The sequence below is a fragment of the Trematosphaeria pertusa genome (assembly GCF_010094035.1).
Source record: "Trematosphaeria pertusa strain CBS 122368 unplaced genomic scaffold BU26scaffold_13, whole genome shotgun sequence".
NCBI lineage: Eukaryota > Fungi > Ascomycota > Dothideomycetes > Pleosporales > Trematosphaeriaceae > Trematosphaeria > Trematosphaeria pertusa.
Window position 1 is genome coordinate 262,607 of NW_022987224.1, and position 26,063 is coordinate 288,669.

Here is a 26,063-nt window from a genome sequence, read left to right on the forward strand (position 1 = left end):
TCTAAAAGTAGCTAGATAATAAATAAAGTTAGTATTATATAGTTAAAGTACTTTAATATATATACTAAAAGTTATATTATAGATATATATTATCTACTAATTTTAGATAGCTATAAAAGTTATAGCTCTATTAAATTCTAGTAGTACTATAAAAAGAATAAAACTATAGCTTTTTATATACTAGTATATTTATTATATCTTTTATAGCTACTTAATATTAGCTACTTCTTACTATTAAAAATAGTATATAGCTACTAAGTTAAAATTCTAATATATAGCTATATTAACTATATTATAAAAACTAAGTTTCTATTTATATTTTATATAACTTTTTATATATTAATTATAAATAATAATATTAAAGTAGAATTTAGAAATACTAGCTTAGTTTTATTTAATCTAGATTTAGTAGTATTAAAGCTTAATATTTAATTATATATACTAATACTCTCTACTACTAATACTACTACCTAGAAGTATAAAATATCTAGTAATTCTACTAAATTAAAGTTATAATTAACTTTAATTTAGAGAAAAATTATATAGTATCTTAATTTATTACTAATTTATATTATTAAGTTACTTAATTAGCTTAAGAAAGATAATAAGCTAATAGCGTATTAGCTAGTACTTATAGAGTCTAAAGTTACCTAGCTTTAAGTAGCTAATATATAGAAAAAAAAGTATAATTTATATAAAAGAAAGTAGATTTAAAAAGAAAATACTTTTATAATTAAAGCTAGCTTATAGCTAGTTACTTAAAAAAAGGCTATTAATTAGAATAAGAGTAAGAAGTAGTATAAAGAAGTAGTAGTATATAATAGCTAGCTAGCTTAGTAATACTATAAATACTATAGTAAGCTAGAGTATAATATATAAACGTACTAGATAGTTTAAGATAATATAGATAAGTTAGATAGCTTATCTAGATTTATCTTAAGTAGCTTAGAGTTAGAGAAATCTAAATAAAATAGTAGCTTTTTAGTAGAGGCTTAGTATTTTTAGATAGTTTACTTATATAGATAATTTACTTATAAATTATATTTCTAGAAGAAAACTAGATTTTTACTTAAAAGTTAGTTAAATACGTATAGCTTTTTAATTACGTAATATATCTTAGTATAACTTTAGTAGAAGATATAATATACTATAAAGAATATATATAAAAACTTTTATAGAAAAATATTAAGGTTTTACTTAGTTATTTAAGAAATATAAGTTAATTTTCGTTAATTTTTCTTGCTAAGAAATCGTAGACGGTTCGATAATAAAGTACGTTATTATCTAGAATTTATCTTAGATTAATTAGATATTTATAGAGAGCTTTATAATAGAGATAGTAGTATTTAGTAGAGGCTTAGTATTTTTAGGCAGTTTACTTATGTAGGCGGTTCGCTTATAAAGTACGTTAGATAATTACGAAATTTTAAAACTTTCTTTAACGAAGAGCTTGCGATATAAGATACAGAGTTGGGCTCACAGATGCGGCTTGATAAACCGGCTCTTTGATCGAAGCCTTTCGGTGGCTCCTCACCGGGAACGGGAATGATTCACCGCTGCGGTTGTGAGGTGCCGACTCGCCCGCACGTCGAGGGTGGTGCTAGCGTCTCCGAAGCTCAGGGCATCAGGCAGGTGGGGGATCTGGTGATTGTCTCGAGCTCGCCGACTGTGAGAGTGGCCCTGAGAACGCTGATGGTCTGGAAGACCTTTTTGAAGCGTATTTGATGATGGCGGACTCTAACTGTCTGATATGCGAACATCAGGCCCTTGACTGTAGGATGCCGTCGACTTTTCCGCCTTTGCTTCGGGTTTCGTGCCGCCGACGCCGTTTCCCGGCGTAGAAGGCTGGGGTTCGCTGCGTTCTTCTACATCTCCATCCCACGGTTAGGCCGTTTAATCGGCAATAGAGCATGGCTTCATCTCTGCTGTTGGCGGTGAGCCCGCCTCCTCCGGGAGCCGTCGGTCTGCGCGATCCCCTGTGTTTAGACGAACTCTTTTCGCTCGAGAGGCCTTACGTGTTGAGTATCGGGCCCAATGTTTCGTTTTTGCTCTAGTCCTCGGCGTTCTTTTAGTCGAACGGATGCTCTAGGTGTGGTTTTCGGAACTTCAAGGGTTGGGACGCCTACCCTTCCCAAGACTTCTCGTTAGCCCCTATGCGTGCAATGCCGGAACGGTCGTCCTCTAAGGGGAATAATAGTGCTAACTGCAGTGGAAGTAAGCGTGATCGGAACATTGCTCAACCCTGTCCCAGCATGGAGGCACGAGCATCCTCCGCTCTGCCACCTCCCACATCAATACTAGAACAGCGATCTCGAACCCCAGATCACCAAGGGGGGAGATCCTTTAATGCAGGAATCCAACTAATTTGGGATCTTTGGCTGGTACATCTCCGAGCCATCTCCGCCATCTCCAAAGATCCGAAGAGGTACGAACGTATTCAAATAAATCTTTATTGGGCCTCGCGGATGACTGAATTTTAACGGGGAAAAAGTTAGTGAAGGCTTGAACAGTCGTGTAGCCGGTAGATAGTAGACTTTATTGGATTACGCTGATGCTTGGTTCTGCGATAGAAGGGGGTCACGGGACGAGATGATGAGTCATCGCCAAGCATCCCCGCACGTCCCCAGTCTCTCTTCCGACACCATCGACCTCAAGAATCCCCACCTCCGGTCTACCGATATTCCTCCATCTCCATCTGCATTTATCCATCCACGGGAACTGAAGGTGATGGGGAAACGACATGCGCACGCTCGATGATTGAGCAACGCGACTTCCCACCCTCACCACGTCACCACGTCACATTCTTCACACATCTCACGCTCGTGCACTCCCCGCTCGCGTGTGCCATGCACACATGGCGACAAAGCGGCCCTTCGACATCGACGGCGACAACGATGCCGGCTCACAAACATCGCGACGTTCGCAGGGCTCGTGGTGTGCGCGGGCACCCTCGCAAAGCGCGCGGTCCTTCCAGTCAGACGTCGGCGACAACCTGGCCGCCATGTATCACGGGCGCGTGTGCTGGGTGTGTGGTCTCAAAATCTATGTTGAGAAGGCGCATGTCTTTCCCAAAGCGGATCCGAATTTGCATCGCTTGCGGGCACTCGGCCTCCTATCGCTCCCGTCGTATCGCGATACCGACAACGCCCTCCACCTCTGCGGCGGTTGCCATGCTGCCTGGGACGACGAGCATCGGCCCGGAATCCTCATTGTGCCCACATACCTCGATTACTTCTTCGCTGCCGAGGAGAAATGGCAGGCCGCGTGCATATCGACAAACAAGTCCCGTCCCGCCCCAACGACAGCCGCCTACTTCCAGTACTGCGTCTCCCGAGACCCACGCCCAGACCAGATCGCCGACAGCACGAGAGGTGGTTTATATACGTGCTATTTGGTTGAGGCGTTTCTCCCGTGCTCGGAGACTCGTTCGCACCAGGAGCTTCATTGGCATGGCGACCCCATGGCCATGATGCGCCGTGCCCTCGTCGCTGCGACGAAAATAGTGTGGCCGCCGGAGTACGTTCCGTACGAGCTCCTTGGCCGATTGAGAGAACTTGACATGCTCTACTTCAAGGGCAATAGACTTCAGCGCCAGATACTCGAACAACAGCCTTCTATGGCGCCTCCGCCTCCGCCTCCGCCGGCTCCCACCCGCGATCCTAACGAGCGCTCGGGACCTGACTCCCGTCCCGCACCTAATGCCCATCCCGAACACGACGCCTCCGCCGGCGCGCCGCCTTCGTCGTCCGCCTTCCCTGCTTCGAGTGGAACACAACAGCATGGGGCAGAACTACCCACCGACGGTCCCGAACGCCCACCATCCCCACCTCTTACCATGACACCACGACGTCGGAAGCGTCGTTACGACGCTGATACTAAAGATAGGCCTGCATGCAAGCGCATACGCGGTTATGCGCAGGAAGCTGAACTTGCTATTGCGGAGGGGGCGATGCGGCATAATCTCGATGAGCCATTTGGGAGGGCAGTAGATGCGGATCTTTCGGGACATTATAATTTCGGGCATGCAGCACAGGAGGATGTTGGCAAGGCCCCGCAAAGCGCCGAGGAGAGGTACCCCGACACACTCGCCCTTTCCGAACAGGATCTAGCCAGGTCTGGCGAGTCACAGCCGGAGCTAGATGCTGACACCATTCTCCGCCGCTGGCTTGGAATCACGGAGCAAGATGCAACCGCCTCCCCACACTGGGCAGGTCCTACGGCCGAGATCTCCAATGACACTGCCAGCATTCATACCCAAGAAGCCGACTTAGCAGACGAGGAAAGCGGTGGTGGAAGATTTTGGCAGTATGGACCAACCACTTCAGCGAAAGACGCGATTAGCAGGCATTTATTATTGTATATACCTTAATAGCATAACGTACTTTACTACCGAACGCCCCACGATTTCTTGGTAAGAAAAATTAACGAAAATTAATAGATTTTTCTTAAATAACTAACATACTTTATAAATAAACGTATTATATAAACGAATAATCTAAAAATACTAAGTCTCTACTAAATACTACTATTTCTATTATAAAGCTCTCTATAAACGTCTAATTAACTTTAGATAAATTCTAGATATAGCTTATACTCTAGACTATTTAATAGAATTTAAAGCTAAGCTTATAGCGCGCTATAGCTCTCTATAATATACTATAGAAGAAAGTTTATAGTTAATACGCTAGAGTTACTCTATAATATAAAAAAATATCTAATTAAATAAAGCTTACTATAAATAAAGAATAGGTAATAGTTAAGTATATACTTAACCTAAATATATAAGAATTTACTCTCTAGCTTACTACTATTTAAGATATAGCTAATTAGCTACTTACTAAGTAAAAGAAAAATATTATAGATAAGAACTAGCTAAATAACTTTATTAAGTACTATTCTAAGCTTAAAATATAGCTTAATTATAGATATAACTATTAGAAAGTAAAGTAAGAAATTCTATAATTATTTAGATATAGTTTAATCTAGTAGATAATATAAAAATAAAGTATAGTATTACTAATAAAGATATATATAATTTTAATAAATCTAGCTTTATAATAGAAATAATATTACTTTAGATAGTAGTTACTAGCTCTAAGAGATAATTATAACTAAAGAGTTTTTAACTAGATAATTATAAGTAGATTTTAGTAATTATAATAGTAAGAGTAGTAGATAATATATAGATTTTACTATTTCTTATTATTATAGATAAGAACTATCTCTTAGTATAGTATAAAGATAGCTAGCTACTATATAACTAGATTATAGCTATCTCTAAAAGTAGCTAGATAATAAATAAAGTTAGTATTATAGTTAAAGTACTTTAATATATATACTAAAAGTTATATTATAGATATATATTATCTACTAATTTTAGATAGCTATAAAAGCTATAGCTTAGTTAAATTCTAGTAGTACTATAAAAAAAATAAAATTATAGCTTTCTATATACTAGTATATTTTTTTTATTTTTTATAGCTACTTACTATTAGCTATTTCTTACTATTAAAGATAGTATATAGCTACTAAGTTAAGATTCTAATATATAGCTATATTAACTATATTATAAAAACTAAGTTTTTATCTATATTTTATATAGCTTTTTATATATTAATTATAGATAATAATATTAAAGTAGAATTTAAAGACGCTAGCTTAATTCTATTTAACCTAAATTTAGTAGTATTAAAGCTTAAAGTTTAATTATATACGCTAATACTTTCTACTAATAATACTACTATCTAGAAGTATAAAATATCTAGTAATTCTACTAAATTAAAGTTATAATTAACTTTAATTTAAAGAAAGATTATATAATATCTTAATTTATTACTAACTTATATTATTAAGTTACTTAATTAGCTTAAAAAAGATAATAAGCTAATAGCGTATTAGCTAGTACTTATAGAGTCTAAAGTTATCTAGCTTTAAGTAGCTAACGTATAAAAAAAAAAGTATAATTTATATAAAAAAAAAAAAATTTAGATAAAGAATATCTTTATAATTAAAGCTAGCTTATAGCTAGTTACTTAAAAAGAAACTATAGATTAGAATAAGAATAAAAAGTAGTGTAAAGAGATAGTAGTATATAATAGCTAGCTAGCTTAGTAATACTATAAACGCTATAGTAAGCTAGCGTATAATACGTAAACGTACTAGATAGTTAAAGATAATATAGATAAGTTAGATAGCTTATCTAGATTTATCTTAAGTAGCTTAGAGTTAGAATAATCTAACTAAGATAGTAGCTTTTTAGTAGAGACTTAGTAAAAGTAACTAGCTTACTTATATAACTAGCTTGCTTATAAAGTACGTTATAGAATTTCTAAATAGTAATAGAAGAGTTTATCTTCTTAAATATTAAAGCTTTCTATAACTCTCTCTAATAATAGTTACTTCTAAGTAATTATATTTTAAGCTACACTCGACCTATATTACCTCGCCTGATGTAACTAACGCATTCTCTTCATCTGATTCATGGTCCAGTAAGAAGCTAAGCCATTCATGTTCCCACATTGGTAATTCATCTAGTCTCACTCCGTCGGAGAAGAACGTCCAGGAGAATATATTTCGAGTCGCAATTTCGGAGAGTCGCTCACATGGAGGAACCTTGCCTAGGGGCCATAATATCCCAGGAAGCAGTTGCCAAAGAGCGCATAACTTTCTTCGGAATTGTAATAAGGATTTCCATATTCGAGTGATCCCGATAGATCTCCTATTGCAACGTTCCTCGTGAGAATGTCGGCGTGCTAACGGCGGTCCACCATAATCGGTCAGGTCCGGCCGGTTCTGTCTTCGCCAAACCCAGTTGCTGTAATCAAGACGATGACCGCAGAAAGCGTGCAATCGGACTTCAATAGCGGTCTCGTCCAGTTTGACAAGGCCAAAAGGCGGATAGGGGCTGAGCGGCGGCGTTCCATAACTCTCAGACTCCACATCGGTCAGGTATAAGAGGCGGAACTCATCCTCACGACGAATGACGTTCTCAAGTCGGGCAGTGTGCGAGATTGGTAGCTCTTCGTGGAATGCTGGGTCCATGAAAGATTGACGGCAGTCAGTCCATACGGTTGCTTCAAGGCAGCTTGGTGGCATGAAATTTGATAGGATGGATGGGATCCTCGGCAGCATTCCCGTTATCGCTGACCCTAGCCATAGCGGCGCTGAGCTTGGCCGGCGAGCGCTCATGATTCCGATAATGACCTCGTATTTCTTCTCCCGGATAAGTGGTGGTAATATTTCCGTTAAAATAGGATGGAGCCATTCGCCAGCTACGTTGCAATGCACGCCTGGCTCCCAAAAACAGCCAGACATACATGATAGGACCGCATTAGGGATACATGTCAGTGCCATGAGGTGAGGGAGCTGATCTGCCGATGGTGTATATATGCTCCATTTCGACCCTAGCGTTTCGGTGCTTGTCATGGGCTTCGGCTTGGGGAGTGTGACTGGTGCTCCGAACCTAAGATGACTCGGTATGGTTAACGAGGCGACAAAGGCAGCGATGAGTTGATCGTAGGCATCGTGCAACTTGGCGAAATTGCATAGATACTGCTGGGCTTCAGTAGAAGACGGTGGATGTGACACGTCTGGTGATAGGTGCGGTGTTCCTTCGTATCGAATATTGAACCGTTCTCTCTGATTCAAGTGGCACGCCCACGGTGGGCAGTATGCGTTACCAGAGCGGTTCAGAGTCGCTTGCCAGCCACAACCCCCCGCAAGGATTGCTGCCCACCATCGGCGCTCGTTCGTATCCACGTTGCCAATAGGGATCGTAAAACCTTCGCAGGGTAAGGCGGAGCCATTGCAATGCCATGCCGCTCTTTTATCGGTGTAGATGACTGCATCTTCCTCCGCCCTCTTGCGCAATTCAATAAGACGCGTGGAGAGAATATACGACCAGCCCAAGACCAGAGCGAAGATATAGTTACCACGAGAAGCGCAGGTCGGAACTGGTTCAAAGCCAACCCATTCCGGAAAGAACTCGTCTGAAATGTTGCAGAAGGCCGGATTGGCACCACCGATGTTGATTCTCTGACGAGGTGAAGTTTTGGGTTTCGAGGTAAGATCGCAGCTTACTGAGGAGCTGATTGTCCACTGTGAATATCCTTCCAAGAACAACACCGTTCCTTCAACAACATCTTCGACGCTCTGTTCGTCAGGGATAGAAGGCGTTTGATGCAGAAGATTGCTGGTATTGCTGCATGATTGCGGCAGATGCGTCGAAGAACGGGCTACAGAAAGCAGGGCGGCCCATGTTTGCCGGGAGTGGGTGAGGATCTTCAACGATTGTCGCTTGCTGGGTCGCAGGAGGTCGTCTGGAGGGGAACTAAAGCCCTTCCACCGCATGGGGGTATTGGGTATTGTTCGCACTCGAAAGGACAACGACCTTGGAGAAAGTGGGAATGGCAAATGATGGCGCGGTCGCTTGAGAGGTAGTAGCGTTCGCGTGGAAGACTTGGCAATACCTCGCCAACCAATGAGGTCTTGATGACCTCAGCACCACAGCCTCACGGCTTGCATGAGGGACGCTGGTGTCCGCTGTTGCCTAAATTTCTACCAGGGTATAGCAGGGCTGGTTGAATGATGAAAATGTTAGAATAGGGCATCCCAAGCACGAGGTTCCTTATCCTGCTCTGACGTGCTCACATTTCACCCATGTGAGAGAACTCCTCGCGATGGTTCGATCCGAATAGTTTCCACACGTCGCTCTGACTAACTATTCTGTAGCGCTCTTCGTCGTCCGGTCGCAAAGGGTCATGCGCAGTGTGCAACCACCTAAATTCCGAGCATACATACGAAAAATGCAAAGGGTGCAAAAAGCTGTGGAAGATTTGTCAGGTTAACGGGCAATGGAGATTGTGCACAGAATGTAAAGATCACCCTGGAGGCGGGCCGGATGGAACTGAACCGAATGGGTGGATTCGAGAAAACGCGGCAAACCACCCACTCTAAGAGCCCACACAACGAAGCCACTCCATAAGGTGAATGGTGAATCAAGGATCCGGATGACAAACGCCTAGTGTTCTTGATAGGACGACGCTACGAATTCCATTCGCCGTTAAGTGTTTCGATTGCAATGTCTAGCTCAACCACCCCCTTCGGTCGGCTCGCTCTGAGGTTAATTCAATCTTTTCACAGCCACTTAGAGTGAACATCCAACGTATATCTAGAACTACGCACCAGTCCAGAGCTTGTGTATCAGTCCGAATTTCTCCATTCTCCTTGTCTCTATGAACGCCTCTTCTATATCCGTGTCTCTTTGCGGGATATTTCTATTTATGGGCCTCTTCTCATAAGCCGGCCTATGTCTTCAACCGCTACGTCCTCGTCCGGCTAGACTGATTTCTCCGTGTCTCCCCCATATGTTGGCCAGGTTCGTCCAACACGCCAGGTAGAAGGCTCCTTTGAGTCGAACGATGCCATCAATACCATAGAACCTGGCTTGCTTCTCTAACACTCAGAGTTCTACCCGTGCCGCCGCACGATGACCCGCCTTGAATGAGCCGACTGGTTGTTTCGTCCAGGTCTCGCGTGTCGCGCTGGGCAAGAACCTCGAGCTATCGGGTGTGTGGGATAGGTATTCGTGGAAGAGGCCTTAACCCCTTGTAAGGGGGAAGCAGGCACCTCGAGCGGTGTATGAGGGCGAGGGCGAGAAGCGCGACAGGATAGGTTTGTTGATCGAAGGAGCTTTGAGTGGTAACCTAGACTCAACACGACAGGAGAGAATGTCGACTCCTCGATGTCCTTGACAGGCTCCGTATTTTATCCTTTATGTATCCCAATAATGTCCTGGCTCGGCCAAGTTGAGGCTCTATCTCTCGTCATACTGTCGTGGTGTGAGGTCCGCAGGCGTTGCTTGACGTGCCTTCAAGCTCGTAAGTCTTTGGGGGGGGGGGCCGGGGTAAAGCCGGGGCCGGCAGCTCTTGTTAGCTCCTACCTTACCTTCACTCAAGTTCCGACTCATCTTTCTCACCACACTATACGACCATCGACGCCGGGTACTCCAGCCTGAGTCCTCGCATACTCCGCTCGCGTCGACTACTTCGGCTACGGCTGGCTACGCTCCGACCATCTACAACCCTATCGTAGAAGCAAGGCTCCATCAATAGCTCTTCTCCCTCCTCACATCATCGCCATCCTGCCCACCGACTCCTCCAGCCACACCCTTTCTTGACAGGTACCGCATGGCGTCCATCCTTCTCTCCCTCTTTACACTCTTCAGGACGCTTCCTTCCAAATACCTCGGAAGATCCCGACCTCCAGGCGAAACACACCCCGATGCGGTCGTACCCGAAACCAAGCGATTCCTTGCTGCTGGGAAATCCGGGGTCGTTTATGAGATCGATTCAGAACGTGTCCTAAAGGAGTATCACGATGCTGACGCTTGCAGGACTGAGCATATCGTTTACAAGCGGCTTGATTCACACCCTAATATCGCAAAAATGTTGGAAATGCGGACGGATGGATCTAGAACCTCCTCAAGACCCTCAAGAAGAGCCCGCAAAATCGCCAAACCGTGCTGCAGCCTGCTACCATCCTCACTGATGTTATTTATAGTTTCCTGCCTAGTATCGTAGTACTCTTACCCGCGGTCTACGCGACATTCTTAATGCTCCTCCCGTTCCTTCTACGCCCACACGCACGCCGAATTTGATAGCACGAGAACGAAGAGAGTAACGCCAGGGCAAGGGCACTGGCGGACAGGGGTCATGGCTTATCAGGACGGCGGGGGAACCGGAGGAACCCAGCTCTGGATCTATGGCCTCTTCATGTCTCGCAGTGTCCGCACTCAGTCATCGCCATCGGGGCAGGAATTGTATAATGCGGTGCAAGGACAGCGAGTGGCGATGTTGCAAGCCCCGTTGGCGACCTCACCAAGGCTCCTAGCTGAGAAGGAGTCTTAAGATATCGCAAGGCAGCTTGGGTGGAAGGATTCACGCTTTGCAGGACATATCGGGTGAGCGAGTGTAAGGCCCACACATTTAGGGTTCCGCTTAGTCGAAAGCGAGCCTAAAACGCTGTGCCACGGAAAAGGGTGGAGCACTTGGATCCATTTCGATACCCGGGTGCAAGGCAGAGTAAGTCGCGTTGCCTGAACGTGACTCAGCACTTGCATCTTTTGCTAATTAATTTCATTGCCGGCTATTAAACACAAGCCCTCGGTCCCACAGCATCGCCGTCACCTCTCTGTGGAGTATTGCATGTTTCCCGACTGGAAATCATTTCAGCGCAAGGCAGCACGAAGATTCAAGGAGACGGACCAGATCTGCATCCCCCATGTCGCTTGCGATATCTAAAGCTGTCCGGCCTTTTGTGTCTTTAATGTTTCGATCTGCCCCCATCTGAACCAGATACTGGATTACATCGACCTTTTTCAGCTCAACCGCTCTGTGCAATGGAGTACCCAGGCCTTTGAAGTGCTCATGATTCCAAGAGTTCAGATGCTCCGAGTATTGTATCTTGTTGAGCGATGCGCCCCTAGAGAGCAGCATCTGCAAAACTTCGATGGAGTCCTGACTTCGCTCGACGGCGTGATGTACTAATTGTCCCTTTTCGATGCTACCTCGGTCAAGCAGGATGTTGATATTTGAGGGGCGAGCACGACGAACGGCGAAGGACAATGGAGTCAGGTCCAAATAACATCCAGCATCGGGATTTGCCCCTCGATCGAGGAACCATTGGATAAATTCCGGGTCGTCAACAAAGCACCTAGGGTACGTCAGCTTGTATCTGTCAGCTTACCAAGCTTCTCTTAACTTACGCAAGTACCGGAGGGTGGAGATTGTCCCATATCATGTTCACATCCCATCCGCTCTCGATAAATGCCTGAAAGACTTCCTTCGACCTAGTTTCGATTGCTTGCCGGATATACATCTCATTCATCACCAATCCTTCAGATAGAAGAAGCTTGATGATTTCGGGTCGAGCGGACTGCACAGCGGAGAGAAGGACAGGCCAAAGCTCACACAAAGGGTGGCCTTTCTGCTTGAATGCTTCGAGGGCGTTGCGAAAAGTCTCGTTGACGTCATTGACATCAAGATCTCCAAAGTAACATATCTGCGCAAGATTGGATATTTCCTCGGGTGGAGGGGTGTTGTTGGCAGGTGGAAGAGTTACAGTAGAAGCCATGTAGTCGCATGCGCATGTACTAGGGCAGGAGTGGAACCTTTTAAAGGCTTACCCGCCCCAGACGCCGAGATGCCAAGATGCCAAGATGCCATGCACAAGAAGCGCTCGCCCGCACGAGCCCTCACTACCCTCCCGTCCGCTGCAAAGCGTGGCTTCATCTGCCGGCCTGAAGTCTTTCCGTGGAGGACAAAGCGAGCTAAGGTATGTCAACGTCCCTCTCCATTGTTACCGCGCTAAAAGGCAAAACAAGTCGCAGCTGGGTGTTCGAGACGCCCATAGCCTCCGCGATACGGCGCGCGACAATCATACGTGCTGGGGCAGCACCCCGGCCCGATTCGAAGAAGCGTACAAAGGCGTTGCGGATAGGCTAGAGCTTCCTAGGCGGCTCGACCCAAAAACGGACGGTATACGACTGGTCGGCACTATGTGATAAGGCAAACGGACTATGGACGACAGCGGTGGAACATTGACGACGCGGAGACGTTCTTCCAATCGCGACAGCCGCCATATCGATCTTTTGCCTAAACGTCACCCGTCCACTGGCTCTTTTGCTTGATCACGACAACTTATCAACTGGTTCGGAAGCCTTGTATTATGCACAGAATCCATCACTGACTTAAGTGTTAGTCTCTCTACCATTCGTCATGTCCTCTTATGCGACGCCTAGTCGCTTAGCTCAGGCGGAAGCGGTTGGGAGAGTTCTGGTTGTAGCTATGAACGAAGTCGAGTTTGTTGCATTTAGCCAGAAGTCAGCCATTGGAACAAGAGACCTCGCAGGATGCTCTGTGGTTGTCATCGCCTCCGCTTACGGTGCAATTTTGGCCCATATTCCACCTCGCCCAATCCCTAACACGCTAGACCCTTATGCCGGAGACCAAAACGTACAGCGACTCATGGAACGGGTTGAAAGCTTGTATACTCAAAAACGAAATTACTTTCCAGATGCTGACACGTACGCTGTCTTCGCCATCTACAATGGAGGTGTTGCCTTGCCCGACCAGAAAAAAGTCATCGTGGATAAGATCACCCAAATGGGATTGCAGCCCTTCCATAATGTTCTTTACGTCACTCCACGAGATCCCACAAATCAAGCTCACGGAACAGTCTTCGTAGACTCGCTCAACCGGGCCGGCCAAAAACCTGTCGTCTACTCGGAAGACCGCCAGGTGTCAAGCGAGCAACTCGATCACCAAAGCCAACAAAGCCAACAAAACCAACAGACCCCACCAACCCAGCAGACTCCCTCCACTTGGACTTGGAGTTCGGACCACAGGCGCTATTATAGGTGGATCGTAAAAGATGGGGTTCAACAGATCGATTGGGCGCCTCCCTCTCAGTAGTGTGGTTTTCGATACTCGGGTCCTTGTGAGCTAGCACACTTTCCGACGGTTCCCGGCGCCAGAACGCCTGCGCAATCGGGTGGCCCTGCTTCAAACGCCATCTAGGTCCTCCAACAGTTCCGGGCCGTCTACGCGTTGCTGAGGCGTGCGAGAGCTCGTCAGGGTAAGGGTTGAGTCCTAAGAGGGACCTTGAATTTACGATGCTTCATGGGCAATAGAAAGCTCTCCCTCTTTCTAGAAGTAGTAAATGCAATTTTGCCTCAACTATGACTCCGTCTCTTACGAGCATGTCCACGTAATACAAACGTGCGAGCCGATTTTCAAGCACACATCTTGTATCAACCCACTCGTGTCAACGGTTGCTCAGCGTCTACCAGACGGAGCGCGTGCGCGAGGACCTCACGCGCAAGCGGTTTGGAGCCTGTGCGGGCCGAGCAGCCAACGAGCCCTTGTTCAAAGTCCTCCCAAGACTTGTCTATGCAAAACGACCCGCGGGCCCCCATCGAAGCTTCGCTTGCCGAGAAAGCTAAACTTAAAAAGCGCAACGATATCACGATCAGGAAGACCGCACTCAAGCTGGCCAAGCTCGGCGGACAGAAGCCCGAGATCGCCCTCGCCAAAGCTTCTCTCGATCAACGACGGCGGATTCTACACAAGCTGTTACTTATGCACGAGCGGGAGGAATACTTTGCCGGGGCAAACAGTCTCCGAGCCCAAGGTTTGACGTGTGCGGGAAGCAACGCGAACACATGATAAACGGAGCCTCACGCTTATCACGGAAGGATTGCCGCCCCCATACGGTTCGTCAACAGAGCCTTTGTCTTACTATTCCAGACCATCCGTTGCTATCTAATCATCAGGTAATACTCGATGTTCATCTTCGATTTCTTGCGTGGGCTAGGCTCCCGCCTGTCCCGAGAATTCATCTGTTAGGCGCCACATCACAACCTGAGACGGGAAACACTCTGCCACAAGTCCGCACCGGCATGTGCTACCCATGCCATTACACTCTAGACATGGCCGACTTGATTCCGACCGCCAATGCTGCGGGTCTAGTCTCCTCATCCGCGTCGCTAGAAAGTGTGTCCATTCCATAGGCCCTTGCTCCGGACTACCGAGTCGCCTTCTTCCTTGGCCGACCTGTACCGGCGCGCGGGGCCGGACGCTTAGTCACCCGAGCCGGTGTTGCGGCCGCCGCTGCATTGCTGGCCGCCTTTGCCGCGATCCTCGCGCTACGACGGAGCGGTTGGCCTGGCGGCGGGTGGTATCGGCGTCGGCGCTGCATCGGTGGCGGTGGCTCGGGAGGCTCCTCTGGTGCCGCGGCCGTGGAGGGAGCGTCAACCCGGCCGAAGTTGAAGAGTCCTCCGTTGGCAGGCCGCGAGGAGATTGGAAGCATAGGGGCCCAAGTCCCGAGGTTTGGTGAGTAAGCGCGTGGTGGCGTCGGCGTCGGTGGCGGGATGGCCTCGAGCGCGTCGGCTTCGGACGGGCTGAACTCGAACGTGGCTAGGTTGTTGAGCCCCGAGAGGTCTTCGGGTTCCGGGCTGGGGCTTTCGTGGCGCCACTTCCACCCGATCAGCTCGTCGCCTGTAGATTTTTGCCAGCCCGCCTGCCAGTCACCTCTGTCTTTCCAGCGCCCCTTGACGATTGTGGGAGCCGATAAGTCGTAGTGTCGCCTTATCTGCGCCGATACTCGTTCCAGTCTCTGGCCCTCCTCGCGGAGCTCGACCCTAAACATGAACCAGGGCCGCGACGTGATGAAAGACTCTGCCTGTGAGATCGAGGCATCCTCCCCGAGGCACGAGCGTGGCTGTACCGGACTGTGCTCGCCCCGCCGCACGCCCTCGCGCAACTGCACCACACGCGTCACCGGATGGTCTGGATTCTGGGCTATTTTGTGGGTTTTGGGAAGCCAGCCGGCATCGGGGACGTCTTGCTGCCACCGCCATTTCCAATCATACGTCTCGTCGCTGAGATCTGGATTGTCCGCCCGGCCGGGTATGCCCCATGCCGGATTCCAAACACCGAGCTTCTGCCATCGCCGCCGGATGTTGCGGCGTGCAATTATATTCACGCGTTCGCGGCCCGCTCGCCCCTTCTTTGCCGACCCCAGCTGCCTAAGATAATCCTTCGTCTCGTCGTTGGCGCTACGGCTGGCCCATGTCTCGATGCGATACTTTTCGAGTTCCAACTCCTTGTCGTAGCGTTCGCCGGGGTGGTATGCTCGCTGTCGACCCGAACTTGCTAAGCCCAATGCCACCCTGTCGCGCTCGGCATCGTCGAGAGGTTCGTTCAACAGCCGATTCATCTCGTCGGGCATTATAGCGCCAGCTGCCTGGAGAGCCAAGCGCTCGTACCCTTCCTCGGGGTCTTCCTCGGTCGACGACACGTATGGCGGGGGTTCGTCCCGATCAAACCGCCGGAGGGCGCGTTCGCGCGCGGCGGAACTCCCGGCGAGGTGCTCCAGGGCCGGTTGCGCCTCGTTCCGCAGCGCGTTGGCGATTTGCGCGGCATCGAAGAGGCGAGAGGCCATGGCTGGTGTCGGGTTGTCTGTACGGGTCGTGGTTGCATGTGGATGGGCGAGGAAGAAAGAATTTTGACGATTGTCAGGATGGGCTGGGTTGGGGTTGTTGGGGGGCGGTCGGTTTAAGGTTTTGCCGACGCCGACAGATCGCTGCCTGGTTGCCCAGACCCATCCTCAGCCAATCATGCGCGCGATTTTGCCGCGTCGCGCCTGGTTGGCCAGAAACTCCGCCCTCGAGATGGCGCGGCTCACCATGAGCTTGCCAAGCGTGTGCCCAAACCATCTCGCAGCGCGGGTCTTCGGGCGTTGGGTGGGCGTCCCAGTCCGGGAGCCGGCCTCCGTTCGCAAAGTCGGCGTAGTCCGTGGTGATCGGCCCGGTCTCCGGATCTATCGTATGCATAAATCCGTGGAAATCTTGGCGACACCTGAAAATTCGCGCCCAGAGACGGAATGTGAGCATCGCGAGCGCTCCATCTGGCCAATCAACGCTCGATAGCACCGTGTCCCTCCTCCTTCCGCCGTTGTGAGTGACAATACATGTTCGTATGCGCAGTTAGAGCGGTCTACATCGCGTAGGTTGTAGTCCCCCGGGAATGGACTGCGGGAGCGTTTTCTGGATGGACGAGGCGGGCGGGGTGATATTGGCTAGTCAGCGGAGCCAACCGCGTGGATGACGGCGGAGTCGAACGTCGGGAGAGGAGTGTGCGTGTACTAAAGGCTGTGGAGTCGCAGCTTGGCATGCGGAGCGAGAGTGGAGAGGGAAGGATGGCTGAGGCATCGATTGTTTGTTATTCGAGAGGTTTGGCGGGTCGATCTCGGAGAGGGCCCCTCTCCTCACGTGATTCTGCGCCGCTGTGGCTTAGCCAGCTCAGCCTCGGCTTAGGGCTGCTCAGGGCTGCTCACTCCGTCGCTTCGCAACATGCGACAACACCCCACCGTCTCGCTCGCGTTAATATTCACGCCCGCTCTGACAGTGTTAAATTCATCACTGCGTCTCGCTGATTTCCTGCGGTAAACCTTCCTCACTGACTTCGCCGCCTGTCGGTTGTTGCTCATCTCACGCATTGTAGCCAGAATATCATCGAAGGCGAGGTAGCGCGAAAACGTGTCCGCCGCAACACAGTCGGAGAATGTGAGTGAACCGAGCCCGGCGCAGTCACAAGCTAACCATCGATCCCGACCAGAACGAAACAGCGAATAGCTATCTCCATCCTCTCCGTCGCCTTGCAATCGCAGAGTCTCAGCCAGAAGGGCCCGCTATTCCAGTCCTTCTCATCACGTCCTATCATCGCCCACACGCTCCTCATTCTTAGATACGCTCACCACCCCTACCTCCTCGATACGCTCTCTATACCAATCTCGTATGCCCACACCCACTCCTCGAATACGATCCTTGGCGAAACTAGGCACACCACATGGCCGTCGAATACAGATCGCGCGAAGACCACAGCGAAGATATCTCCAAGTACGCAGCGAAGGCGGGTAGTTATGATGCATTATCAGCACATCAAATATCTCGGTTTTTCAATTGACACAAATTTACCACGAAGGCCGACTGCGATCGCGTGGCCGCCGAAATCTTGAAGAGTCCCGTCTCTCCTACACAAATACAGGGCGGACAAAGCTATACTGTGACAGTCAACTCCGGCCAGGCGTTCAATGTAGTCCAATTTCGATCCTCGAAGTTGGATATCAAGCTTGTTGAGCATGCAAAACAAACTTACCGAGATTTTGTACCTAACTGCAAGTACTTTGGGATGTTAGGGGACGTCTATGTGTATATTTGGGACCTCGTTCCTGGGCCTGCTTTTTGTCGAGTGCGGTGTTAGTTTCTTCACCTTGGGATGCAACAACGTCTGCGTCAAACAGTGCTCGACTTTGCAAGGTCTGTTAACATGTAATTTCTATTATAGCAAGCTCCATGCTAACTAGAAGATTAGATTCTCTGCCTCGGCATGGATCAATAAACCACTTAGGCGAACTTCTGGCTCAGTTGAAGAGTATTCTCGCACGCTAGACCAAATTTCCCACGGCTTACCTGGACGAATTCGATGGAAGCTAGACGACGTCCGCCAAGGGCTCCCATTAATCTTCCGTCCGGAGTACCCTAAGGCAGTCCAGCACGATGACTTCTTAGAAAACAACTTCCACGTGAATGAAGCAACGGGCCACATTACAGGTGTTGTGGATTGGGCTGATGCTATCTTTGCCCCGTTTGGGCTTTCTCTTAGTGGTCTCGAGACAATACTTAGCGTTCAGACTTCGAATTATTAGTACTTCCATCCTCACCATGTTGAGCTTAGGGCGCATTTCTGGGATACTTTCTACGGAGAGATTGGTCAGATCTCAGCTTAGGATTAACGTTCAATCGAAGTTGCGAGGCTATTTGGATTGTTCCAAACCTACGGCTTTGAAGAGGGAGATGCGAGAATCGCGTATCTCGAGGCGTTATGTATGCTTTAGACACCAGACACCAGACACCAGACACCATTCTTTAAACCCAAGAATCCGCCATTATCGTTATTTCTCAACGAACGTTCGAGCACCGAGTATTGTTCAGGCTACCCGTGATAAATCTCCTACCCTATCCAAAAAGTAGTCATCCTTAGAAGGCCTCTGGTAAAGTCGATAATGCTGATTAATCTCCAGCTCCTCATTTAGGTGCAGATGCCGGGTACATGTCCTATCTGCAGCGGCACTGGAAAGCAAGGCGAATACGATTGTAGTGCCTGTCATGGCAGTAGCAAGGACACTTCTTCCGACTCAAAGTAACAGCGAAGCCTCATGCGCATCTTTAGGCAGGGCTTAACCTAACTAAGAACTGGTATTGGATGGGTGGCTAGAAATTTAATGCTTTTTACCTTTTGGCTGTTGGTAATCTGTGATGCAAATCTGTTGGGGTGCGGGGTTGTTCGACTTTCGGGCGCCCTAGCCGAGAGAGTTCGCACACTTGCATGTGCACGTACACCTGCACACCTGTACGCACACCTGTACGCACACCTGTACGCACCTCTGTACGCACCTCTGCACGTACCTCTGCACGCACAATCTCCTTGGCGACTTTTCAACGGTAATTATATCAGCCTTCCTTCTGCTTCCCTTTATAGCAGTGTTTAACAAAGAACCTTAGCCCAGCACAGCTTTATTCCTGCGCTAGCGCGACGCTAATTACTCGTAAGTCAAGTGCTCTACATGGCTAACTAACTCTAAGTAGTTGTCACGATACAGGCACCCCCTCTCTAATTAACAATTCCTTTGTTCTTTTCTCCGCTTCTTAACTACCGCCTATTCTAGTTCTAAACATAAGTCTCTAATAATAGCGGCTACAGCTATTATAGTCGTGCAAGCTATCTCTAGTCTTTACCTTTCTTTAATAGTAGATAATATAAATAAGTCTAATACTACGTAAGTCTAAACATCTCTCTTTACTTATTCTATAAGTCTATGCTAACTTAGAGTTCTTAACTAAAGATATAATAGGCTTTCTTATATCTTCTCTAATATACATATTAGTCTAAATTATGTTAAGAACCTCTTAGCTATATTTACTAAGCACGAGCTACGTAAAAAGATTAGTATCTACTAGCTTTATAAGTATAACAATATTCTAAAGAAGTAGGTAAAGCTTAAGATAAAGCTAAAGACTAAGCCTAGTAAATAGACTAAGCTAATTCTAATTAACTTCTTAGATCTTAAAAATATTCACCTAGTTGTTTTAAAGTTTATTCTTAAGTCTATTGCGGGAGAGCTTTGTCTTTATCTTAATTCTTACGAATTTAGCAAGAGCCTCTCGCCTATCTTACTTTGTAACGTAGACGATAATAACTATCTTAAGAAGGTTATCGACTATATTACTAGAAACGATCTAGCTAATATAATTACGCTTAAGTTCTTAGATCTAGTTAAAGATACGCAGCCTAAGAAATATACTACTAAAGTTAAGATTAGTAAATATAATACTATCTTGTTACCTAAGTCTATAATAAATAGCGAAAAATTTATTTCTACTAGTTAGCCTAATACTAGCTAGCCTTTCGACTCTAATAGAGAACCTAATTCGGGTATATATTAGGTTAAGGTAAAGGTAAAGAATAAGGTAACATATAAAGTCTTTATTAACTAGATTAAGAATAAAATAAACCTGCTAGATAAGTTAGTCTACTAGAGTATTATTAGAGTCTAATATTTATAGAAAAGTTAGTATAAACCTAGAAGAAATAGAGGTCTTATAGTCTTGCTAGTTATTACCGCTATTTATACTACTCTTAGATAATAAAAAATAATTAGAGAGGTATATATACTCTATATTTATATCTTATTAATATATTAGATAATACGTGCTTAACTATATAAGTATTTATACGTATTAAAATAACTCTACCTTTAGTTAAAGTTAAATATAGTAGCGCTAGTTAGCTAAATCTATTATATACATAAATTCGTAGAAATCTTAGTAATACTAAAAATTCGCGCGCGCGTAAAAAGCCTTATATAAATTATAAATTTAACTATAACGCGTTAATAATAGTCTATAAACTATTAAATAACTATTAGTAAGTTATAAAACTATATAAATACGTGTATAGAGCTATACTAACGCTTTTTTTAGTAGAGTAGTCTATATTTTAAGCTTACGAAGTTGCTTCTCGCCCTCTTACGTCTACGTAGGCGCGTTGCTTGCTAACTATACTCTAAAAGCTTATAACTAAAGGCTATAGGCTAGATTCTCGTTATTAACTTAATATTTATTACTTTCTACTACTTAGCTAGCGCTATAGCAATATTGTAGCTATAGTAGACGTATTATTATCGAAGATATACAAAATTAAGTAAAACTTAAAGCTTTATAGAAGTACTTGTAAGCCTAGTAATTCTAACGCTATACTTAGTCGCTTACGTAAATTATTACTTAATAATAAGTAAGCGCTTTATAATAAGCTGTTTTAGAGTAGTTAGATATATTAGAGCGAGATTGTATACTAGCTATAGATAAAAAGAGGCGTTTAAGTATACTAATCTACTATTAGTTAGCTATTAAAGAATTACGAGTAGAGTAAGCGCGCTCTATAGCCTATATTAATACTACGTAATAAGAAGCTCTATAAGGCTTATTATAGGTGTATAAGGTAATTTATTACTACTAATTTAGTATTTCTTAATAAGTTTATTTTTAATAAGAAGACTAGCTAGTAGTATAGAGCGTATACTCTAATTAGGTTTACTAATTAATATTTCTAGAACGTATAGCGTAGTAAAACTTAGGCTATTCTTCTAGTATATATAGTTAATAGTTATCTACTCTATACTAGTATAAAGAAGAGCTATTTTAGCTATAAGAACTTTCTTAATTAGATTCGCGATTTGCTATTACCTATGCTCTAGGTAGTATATAGCTAGAAGCCTATAGTTATAATACTTAATAATATCTTAATTTATATAAACTAGAAGGTAGTAAGAGTAATTAAGAAAGCTAGCTATATTATTAGATTTCTGCTACCTTATTCGCCTAATTTTAACTTAATTAAGCTTACCTTTAGAGTTCTAAAGGCCTAGATTTGCTATAACTACTACTATATACAGTAGCGCTTTAATAACTTTAGTAACTTTCTAAGAGGCTCTATTCGCAAAAGTTGCTACGATTAGTTCGCGAAAAAGTACTTTAAGCACGCTGCTAACAGCTTGTATAGAATAGAGAGCTAGAAGTAGCTCTAGAAGGCACGTAGAGAGATATAGAGGTAGTAGTAGAGCGTAGAGTTATTAAGAGAGCTATTAAACTTATTAAGTTAAAAATTTACTACTAAGTAAAGTAGTAACGTAGTAAAAAATATTAATTACGTAAAGTCTATACTCTATAATTATTATTAACTTAACTAGTAACTCTACTACCTATAGCGCCTCTATTACCTATACTTATAAGCTTAACAATAGTAGTAGCTACTCTATAGTACTATTTATACTTCTTTAAGTTATCTTATAGGTGCCTAATAACTCTATTCTTTAGTCTAAAGCGCTTACTAATCGCGATCTTATAGAGCTCTTCTCTAACACTTAATATCTTCTTAAGATCTTTAATAGTCTATTTCTTCGATATTACTATATTTTAAGCCTACTAGTAGTTCTTACGATTATTCTCTAGCTACTAGTTAATTAGCTAGTTAAAAAACTCTCTTACTATTACTCTTATATTCTTCTAGCTACTTATAGAGCTTAAATTAATAATAGAAAGAGCGAAGGCGCTGCCTAGCGTACGCGAACGCTAACTTAGTAGAGGTAAGTAATACTACTATAGCTATTAAAGCTATAATACAGGAGCTAACAGAGCTATAGAATAAGTAGAATAGCCTATTTAGAGCGCTATAGACACTATAGGCTAGCTAAATCTAATAGCGCTTTGCTATAACTAAACGCTCTTACGCTAGAGCTTAAGTAGCTCGTGTTTCTCGTCGCGCTAGCAAGCTTTGTTAACAGCCTTCTAGCGCTTCTTCTAGTACTTACGTTAATTAAAGTTACGCTAGAAGTTACTCTTACTATTACTTCTATTGCTCTCTAAGTTGCTACAATAGCCGCGCCGGCCTTTTAAGCGCTTTTTACCTCTCTAACACTTTAGCTAGTTGCCTTCGCTAGCAGAGCTTTACTAGTAATTAATAACAGTTATTAGCAGCGTAAGAAGCTTGCTCTAGCTAGTAATAATCGCGTTCGCCTAGAACTTTAAGTTAGCGACGCTAATAGCGTAGTACTTATAGTTAGACGTTATCTAATACTAGTTTCTAAAGTTTATATACTTACTATTATAGTAGAGCTAGTACTAATAAAGACTTCTCTTCTAGTTCTACGCTAATAATAAGCTCTCTACGCGCTATATAGCTCTTAACTCGTTAAAGAGCTACTATTAATAGCGCGTTAGCTTTTCTAGTTATAGAGTTATCTTACCTATATTAGATAATAGATTATTAAACGATTAATTACACTTAAAAACCTTTTTAAGAGCCTTAGCCTTAATACGCACCTTAAAGGTAACCTCTATAAGCTAAACGCCTAGTAATTTGCTAACTTAGTACTCTATAGCTTTAAAAAGCTTATCCTTCTCTACCTAGCTAAAATTAGCTAGCGTTATAAGTATTTTTCGCAACTTTACGCCTGCTTAAAAAGCTACTATACGGCTCTTAAAGTTAAACTTACGCCTACTAAGTTAAGCCTCTAGCTGCTCTAACATATTATTTATAACTTTCTCTACTATATTAAGCTACTAAAAATAGTAATTGTATCTCTCTAGTAGGTAGTAAATAGTACTCTTACTATTAATAATAAGCTTATAATCTACCTCTAGGTTAAACTCTACTTACGAAATTAGCGACAATAACCTAGATAGTAGAGAGCGAAGAGGCTTACGCGCGCGCAGCGTAGTAGGTAATAGTAGTAGTAGCGTGCTCTTAATAGTAAAGTTAATACGAGTAGGCTCTACTAGTAGTAGTAATAATAAGAGTAGAGTCTACTACTTATTTATAGTATTCTATATACTAACTAGAGTAAGAGTAGTCTAATTAACTACTAGAGTAGGTGTTACTTAAGTTACTAGAGTACTATTAGTTGTTAGCTACTCTACCTAGTAGACTCTTCTACGCCGCGCGTAAGTTATTAGGCTCTTACTACTTACTAGACGCTCTTTAGTACTCTTACGGGCAGCTATAGTAGCTTTCTTAGAAGCTTTCTTACCGCTCTTACAAGCTATACGCATCTTTTTAGCTACTCTATCGCTCTTAGTTTACTCTCTAGGCTGTAAGAGGGCTCTACGCGCTCTCTATAGGCGATTATTACCTATTTTAATAAACTACTCTACTAAAAAAAGCGTTAGTATAGCTCTATACACGTATTTATATAGCTTTATAACTTACTAATAGTTATATAATAATTAATTATAGCGTTATTAATTAATTTATAAATTTCTAGATTTTAGGTAGGTTTCTTTACGCGCGCGCGAATTTTTAGGTATTACTAAGATTTCTACGAATTTATATATATAATAGATATAAGCTAGTTAGGTATCTAACTATTTAACTATATAGTTTAACCTACTAACTCTATATCTATACTAAAGTTAAGATCTATCTATCTATATATTAATAATATTATAGAATCTAAACTAGTAACTAAACTACTAGAATTACTATAACTTACGTATTAATACTAAAGTATTTTATAAGCTAGTAGAAGTTATTAAATTATTATAATTTATAATTAATAGTATCTAGCCTATAATTAACGTTATCTAGCCTATATTTAATAGTATCTAGTCTATAATTAACGATATCTAGTAATTATTACTAAATTTAGACCTCGCCTTTATAAACTATAGCGATAGTATTTAAAGTAATAGTATAAATTATAATAATATAGAGAATAGTACTAAGAAGAATACCTTACGTTATACACGAAGCTATTCTTATTTAAGCTACGCATATAAGATATAAACTTATACGTAGAAAAGTAGCCTAATCTACTATTTTAATACTTATAAGTTTCTTTTATACTCTACTAAATATAATATCTCTTCTACTAATAATAGCTATATTAATAGATATTAAGTATAATAAGACTTACTTATTCTATAGCTATTTAGAGATAATAATCTATAAATATTTAGCCTATTTTAGGTTATATAACAAGAAAGAAAATAATACTAAATTAACTACTATATTAAAGAGAAAGTTCGAGCTATCTAAGCGTAGTAGAGGCGAGTTAAGAAGAATATATAAAGAAAGCGTAAGATTAAGTAAAATAGATATTAATATAGAAGATAGTAGCGAAAAGCAGAAGGCTAGTAATATAAAACTACTATCTTAAAGGTAATAGGTCTATATAAGAGGTATATTAGCGCCTAATTTAGGCGTAAGCCTTAGAGCTACTATAGCGAGTATAAATATCTCTACCTTATAAGTATTACTATACTAAAACTTTTCGAAAAGTCGACACTATACCTATTTAGCGAAATCTCTTTATAGAATAGATATAAAGACTAATCTCTCTTTAGAAATAGCTAGTTATCGAACGATTTTACGGCGAATAATAGGCTCTTTTAGTAATAGCCTTCTCGAGTAGAACTATTATCTAGTTATATAGTAGACTAGAGTAGTAACTATAAGACTAGAGATTAGTACGTAATAAATATAACTAAACAAATTTCTCTTCTATTTAATAGCACTAATATTTTTATAAGAGTTCTTACTATTAATAAAAGACGTATTAATTAGACTTCTATAAAGAATTATAATACAGGTTTAATAGAATAATACAAAGCTGCTATTAGCTAACGCTATTAAGGTTGCGTAGTGCTTATAATGCTACTGTCTATAGATCTCTTATTAACAAACTTAACGTTTATACTAATCTTTTTACTCTCTATCTTCTTTATCTTCTATATTACGCTCGTCTTTTTTAGAAAGCCTATCTTTTACTAAAACTTAAGCTCTTTCTCTACCGTAAACCTAACTATAATAGTATATTTACTAACAATCTAGAACGTAAGTCTACTATTAATAATAGCGCTATAAGGTATTAGAAGATGTATACTAAAGTTATAAGAAGCTAACTTACAAACTACTATTCTTTATTATAACCTTATACGGCTTTATATTCTCTCTTTCTAGGCTCTCTTATAGAATCTATAATAACCTAATCTTTATAGTCTAAGCTTTTAGAAAATATAAGTGCGAGCGCTTATAGAAGATTATAGTAGAGTTTCTTAGTAATAGTTAGACAAGAAGAACCTTTACTTTATCTTTTCTCTTGTTCGTCTTATTAGTTACTTTGCTTAACTTATTCGAAGAGTTATTTAGGAAAGTAAAGACGATATTCTCTCTTAGGCCGAAGACTTTTAGTAAGCCTAACTCTAAGCGTTCGAAAAATAACTCTACTATACCTTAAATACGCTATAATTATTAGATAATATATCTATAAAACCTTTTCGCGTTACTTACCTCGTTCTTAAGAGTGCTTATTCGATAAAAATTAACACCCTCTTTCGTCTAGAAAGGAAACTACTTCTAGTTAAATTCATGAACTCTTCTTCTAAC

General features: G+C 43.2%; 7 protein-coding genes across 7 annotated transcripts; 4 read left to right on the forward strand and 3 right to left on the reverse strand.

The window, feature by feature from the left end:
• Window positions 1-2,660: 2,660 nt before the first annotated feature.
• Window positions 2,661-4,236, forward strand: BU26DRAFT_553602 (uncharacterized protein; the record flags this gene model as incomplete). Its single annotated transcript, XM_033832221.1, has 2 exons — window positions 2,661-4,113; window positions 4,212-4,236. Exons 1-2 carry the CDS (start codon window positions 2,855-2,857, stop codon window positions 4,234-4,236), a joined length of 1,284 nt encoding a protein of 427 aa, XP_033680055.1. The 5' UTR covers window positions 2,661-2,854.
• A 2,149-nt stretch (window positions 4,237-6,385) lies between these two features.
• Window positions 6,386-8,349, reverse strand: BU26DRAFT_490162 (uncharacterized protein; the record flags this gene model as incomplete). Its single annotated transcript, XM_033826048.1, has 2 exons — window positions 6,386-6,617; window positions 6,768-8,349. The coding sequence occupies 2 exons, from the start codon at window positions 8,347-8,349 to the stop codon at window positions 6,433-6,435; spliced, it is 1,767 nt and encodes a 588-aa protein (XP_033680056.1). The 3' UTR covers window positions 6,386-6,432.
• A 2,703-nt stretch (window positions 8,350-11,052) lies between these two features.
• Window positions 11,053-12,142, reverse strand: BU26DRAFT_490165 (ankyrin). Its single transcript, XM_033826049.1, has 2 exons — window positions 11,765-12,142; window positions 11,053-11,712 (listed from the first exon to the last, which is right to left on the reverse strand). Exons 1-2 carry the CDS (start codon window positions 12,130-12,132, stop codon window positions 11,223-11,225), a joined length of 858 nt encoding a protein of 285 aa, XP_033680057.1. The 5' UTR covers window positions 12,133-12,142; the 3' UTR covers window positions 11,053-11,222.
• Window positions 12,143-12,644: 502 nt separating this feature from the next.
• On the forward strand, window positions 12,645-13,596 carry BU26DRAFT_75935 (uncharacterized protein). The gene is made up of 2 exons (XM_033836315.1): window positions 12,645-12,708; window positions 12,760-13,596. The coding sequence occupies exon 2, from the start codon at window positions 12,777-12,779 to the stop codon at window positions 13,470-13,472; it is 696 nt and encodes a 231-aa protein (XP_033680058.1). The 5' UTR covers window positions 12,645-12,708; window positions 12,760-12,776; the 3' UTR covers window positions 13,473-13,596.
• BU26DRAFT_75936 (uncharacterized protein) lies at window positions 13,597-14,390 on the forward strand. Its single transcript, XM_033836316.1, has one exon. It carries the CDS (start codon window positions 13,720-13,722, stop codon window positions 14,194-14,196), a length of 477 nt encoding a protein of 158 aa, XP_033680059.1. The 5' UTR covers window positions 13,597-13,719; the 3' UTR covers window positions 14,197-14,390.
• Window positions 14,391-14,904: 514 nt separating this feature from the next.
• Window positions 14,905-15,954, reverse strand: BU26DRAFT_379605 (uncharacterized protein; the record flags this gene model as incomplete). Its single annotated transcript, XM_033822560.1, has 1 exon — window positions 14,905-15,954. A coding segment is annotated over one exon (1,050 nt), but the record flags the coding sequence as incomplete, so codon positions are not given.
• A 1,402-nt stretch (window positions 15,955-17,356) lies between these two features.
• Window positions 17,357-18,456, forward strand: BU26DRAFT_542458 (uncharacterized protein; the record flags this gene model as incomplete). The annotated part of the gene is made up of 5 exons (XM_033831645.1): window positions 17,357-17,458; window positions 17,544-17,815; window positions 17,934-18,246; window positions 18,292-18,331; window positions 18,368-18,456. 5 exons carry the CDS (start codon window positions 17,357-17,359, stop codon window positions 18,454-18,456), a joined length of 816 nt encoding a protein of 271 aa, XP_033680061.1.
• Window positions 18,457-26,063: the final 7,607 nt, after the last annotated feature.